Source organism: Capsicum annuum, chromosome 7, assembly GCF_002878395.1.
Source record: "Capsicum annuum cultivar UCD-10X-F1 chromosome 7, UCD10Xv1.1, whole genome shotgun sequence".
Classification (NCBI taxonomy): Eukaryota; Viridiplantae; Streptophyta; class Magnoliopsida; order Solanales; family Solanaceae; genus Capsicum; species Capsicum annuum.
Genome location: NC_061117.1, coordinates 206,471,211 through 206,475,932, shown reverse-complemented (window position 1 = coordinate 206,475,932; position 4,722 = coordinate 206,471,211). Strand labels below are relative to the sequence as shown.

Below are 4,722 nucleotides of genomic sequence, written 5' to 3'. Positions count from 1 at the left end.
TGGAACTAGTGTTCCTATATAAGATGTATTACTGCTGCCATCTGATTAACGAAAAGCTGATCTTGGTATTTGAATGAGAGAGATCTTAATTTACAAAATCTTGTGTGTTTACTGATAAGTACCAATTAAGCTGATGGTCCAAGTGGTTGAGATGGCTTGGTTTTAATGTGTACGCACTATCCTTGCTAGACCCACTTGTAGTCAGGATTACATTAGGTATGTTGTTGTTTTGTTGTTAATTGCTCATACTTCATATTTTATCTCCCTTTTGTGATAATATTGATTCCGAACCATAAAACTATCAAACTCTTCTCAAAAGTAAATGGGAAGCACTAGTGTAACCATTTGGAGCATATGGATAGCTAATTGTTAGCAACCAATAGTCCATATTATAGTTATATAATTAAGTGATTAAAAAAAGACAATGGGCATTATATTATTATTCCCACAAAACTTACAAATGATCAAAACTTAACAATTAGGAGCTAGCTCATGATCATCATGCATGAGTCATAATCAAACCTTTCTTTCAACTTCTTACAATAAATCCAGAGACACAACACCAATAATAAAATTAAAGTCCTTAGCTCATCATTCCCCACTTCTCTCTCTATACATATAACTTCACAGAGGACTATATATGGCGATCGCGATAAGTCCTCTGTCCTATTATAGGTTCTGCAAACTACTATAAATTAATTAAGACACGTACGTAGTGGTGATATGTGACTAATGATGATTATTTTAGAAACAGAATTATGACAGAAGAGAGAGAGCAATTACTATATATAGTAATTTATGCATTATTATATATTTTCAACGGTGGAAGTTTTTGTAAGTGGAATTATTATTATTATCTTGGATAGATATGTGAATTCTTCCTCTTTCATCAACTTGACCACACATTGTCACTGTCCCTTTTCTGTTTGAACCTTCTGCTGTATTATTATTATTATTATTATTATTATTATTATTATTATTGTGAGATTGATCTGCAGATGATGATGATGATGATGATATACTCTTTCGTCGCCTTTCGTTGTGTCCAGCCAAACGCCTTCGACAACTCCTTTTTGATTCATCAAATTCCGTCAGCTCATGAAAACTGCGTATTCGTTTAATTAATAAACCAAAAGTAGCATTTTAATTATCATATAACAATTCAGAAATAACTAACTAGTATTACACAGTAGCGGAGTGCGTTGACCTCTACTATATATACATAAAAGATAATTGTAGTTTTCCATCAAATTAAAGGATGTTCGGATGGACCCCTCAGCCTTACCTTGCGCCAGCCCTAGTGCTACGTATTGACTTTTAGTACGATCAAGATCAAGTAGTAGCAAAAATAGGATATTCACTAAGAGGGTTCAAAATAAGAAGAAGTAAACATATGAAGAAGTCAAGGGATTCAATATCTATTATATATACGTGAAAAATAATTTGAACTTTGTGATATCTGTATGTTTTCACACTAACTATATATACTGCTATAATTTAACCTGGTATAGCATATATATATTACTTTCTTTAATTACAGTTAACTAATTTCATTTATTATGCACAACTAATGTAAGTAATATCTTCTAGGTAAGTTGATAGTACGAAAATTTCTGTAGATGCTCAGATCTGAATAATTTTTACAGCAATTATAACATGATAAATTAATTTAATAAATGAAATAAAAATTAGGAACGTTAGCTAAATTAAACGATATTCATTAATTAAGTAAACTGTCTTCCTAATAGTACATCAGAAGAAACTAAAAACAAGATATTGGCTATCCAAGTTTATATGAAGACACTCTAGAATGTTTGACCAAGTTTTTGTCAACCAAATTTTCCACTTATCATGTTTAAAATCAGAAGATTAAAAGATATTTCGTCCTCTGTTTAAAAAAAAATGACCTACTTTAACTTGACATAAAATTTAAGAAAATAAAGAAGACTTGAATATTTTAATTCAAGACCACAAGTTTTGAAAAGTTTTTTTTATTTTATTAAATTCAATATCAAGTCAAAATCAGACAAACAAATTAAAACAAGGGCACATGATAAGTGGGAATATATATGTTTCATTTGTTATCTAAAATAAAGAAGAATGAAATATGCGTCATATGTGTGTACATAACCTCTTTTCATTCAAAAGCTAATAACAGTAGTTAAGACGAGACCATAATTTTTCATAATATTTTAATAAGTTATGGTATATAGTATTCTAGATTTAAATCAGTTACTAACAAATTTTGAAAGGTCATTTCCTATAGATGCATGCGGAGAAACGAAAAGGTGAGGAATAACAAAAGTAAAAAGAGGAACAATACACAAGCACGACAAAAGATAAAAGGCAAAGGTCAAACATCACATCACAATGCGAAGAATCCGAATTATACAAATATACCGACACGAATTTAAATTAATGGAAATAATAAACTCATAGCACAAATAGTAAAATTAAAAAGAAGAAGTGTATGAATTAATATATGTTCTGAACTTGGGAGATATAAGTTGCTTTTTTCTAGTTTGTACCCACTTTAAAAAGAAGCTTTATATTTCCATACTATTTTTAGCATCTACCTCAACCACTTTTTTAACAACAATAAGATCATCTAATATATGATACTACTAAATTAGTGAGCCAGTCAACCCCTTAAAATTATGAAGTCAATCTATGCAATTTTTAATAATCTAATTAAATCATAGAGCTGACACAGAAAATGACATCATAGATTATACCTAGAAGAAGGTACTAAACTAAATTAGTCAATAATGATTTCTTTTAGTCATAGTACTATATATGGTTAATATCCAACAAAAATAAACAATACTATACTGTATAGTCACATTCAAATTACCAGCTTTCCAACAACTTTACAGACGAATGTAATCTATATATGCAACAAAAAAAAAACAAATGGTCCTTTCGTTTAATTTTACAAGATAATGTTTTGATACATATATGTATCAAAGGTATTCTTGGAACTCGTGTCTTCAACATATTATCATATGATCACATGTTGTTAAAGGTGTCATGCTGACTAGAACAAACGAAGAAGTATCATATAAAATAAAACAGATGAAGTATGAAATTATGGTTTAGAAAAGAAAAGATAGAGCAAGTGATCAAACCGGCTGCATTGTTGGCAGAAGCGTTGCCGGAGTCCGGCAACGACGACTACTTGAGACTTAGCATGGTTTTCACAAACTTTATGCCTCTTATGGTACTGCTTAGCATCACTTAAATCAACACTGCACTTCTCAGCTTGACAACTCCTTGTTAGTGAAGAAGAAGAAGAATTTGGTGAACCTTTCTTATTCTTCTTCTTAGCATCCTCAATTATTGACAACATGTCATCATTTTTCTCCATGGATTTCAGCTGGTTATTAGTTGTTTCCATAGGGAAAAAGAATTACTGAAGTTTATTATGTGAAGAAAAGAAGAAGAGAAGAAAGGTTATATATATACATAGGAAGATTAAGTGGGAATTTTTTAGAGGAAAAAAAGGTAGAGTGATGTTTTTAAGGACCACGTCCTTTGTGTACGCGTTTTGTTTTTTATGCATCAATTTATAAGGTTTGAAGGCGTGGGGAAGGTGGGGAGAATATAGAATTTAGTGTTGGTACATGTGTGCGTATAAGAAGCTAAAGAATGATAAAAAGAAAGCTACATTAATTTGATGTCGAAAGTCAGAGTCAGAATTTTCACTAATCAAATCAAATAAGCACATAATATTTAATAGATATTTTCGAGGGAGGTCCATCAAAAATTGGCTTGGATGTTCAATCGAAAATCTCATATTTCCAACCTTGTAATTTTTTGTCAAAAAATGGTGTAGTTTTAATACTGATATCTTTTATTATATATAAAATGTAATTTTTCAACTAATCTTGAACAATGGTGGCTCCGCTATGTTGATATTGATGATGGTTCAAATGTCTTTGGTGCTTGTAATTCAACTATTCTATAATGTTATTCACTACTTAACTAAGCTTAGGATTTTACAATTGAACAAAGCAAATGTACTAATCAAACATATCATGTGTCATTTTTTGGTACACCAGCTTGAATAACTAGGAATATCTCATGAGACTATTTTATAGTGTTCTTTGATCAAGTCGATCGTTTCCCCTAGAAGTTCAAATTAATGCCTAACGAACATAAACAAAATTAAGGTTGATGAGAAGCTAAATTTTGAAGAGGATAAAATTATAATGGGGGAATAATTAAAGGGAAAACGATGAATTATCATCACTAATATGACAACTATTATTATCTTTTTTTCCATCATTTTCTGCACTGATATAAATATCGCAATATTTGATAAAATTGGTCAGACGTATACTCTATATCCTCAATTGCATCCAGCTATAGTTGACCTGCTTTATTCCCCAAAATATCAGTTAACTTTTTTTCCACTTAAGAAACGAATTTATTGATTATTAGGATACTTCGACGAATATTAATAATTGAAAATCACTATGTGACAAAAACTAATTTGAATGAAAATACACTCAATTAATGAGGATTAAAGTTATAGTCTAATCGCCTAACGCACCGCTTAAGTATAGAGCTAAGTTTGTTTCCAATCCAACCCTTCGAGGACATCCGCTAAAATTGAAACGACAGATTAGCTAGTTTCCGACCCTTACAGGCTTATTTTCATCGATTAATCAAAAGAAGAAAAAAAAAAGATTACACGAATAAGAATATGTTCTAACAAAT

The 4,722-nt window shown here is 30.4% G+C and overlaps 1 protein-coding gene across 1 annotated transcript; it reads right to left on the bottom strand.

Moving 5' to 3' along the window:
• Nucleotides 1-411: 411 nt before the first annotated feature.
• Nucleotides 412-3,540, bottom strand: LOC107877318 (squamosa promoter-binding-like protein 3). The gene is made up of 2 exons (XM_016723991.2): nt 3,129-3,540; nt 412-1,105 (listed from the first exon to the last, which is right to left on the bottom strand). Exons 1-2 carry the CDS (start codon nt 3,395-3,397, stop codon nt 817-819), a joined length of 558 nt encoding a protein of 185 aa, XP_016579477.2. The 5' UTR covers nt 3,398-3,540; the 3' UTR covers nt 412-816.
• Between the last annotated feature and the right edge of the window lie 1,182 nt (nt 3,541-4,722).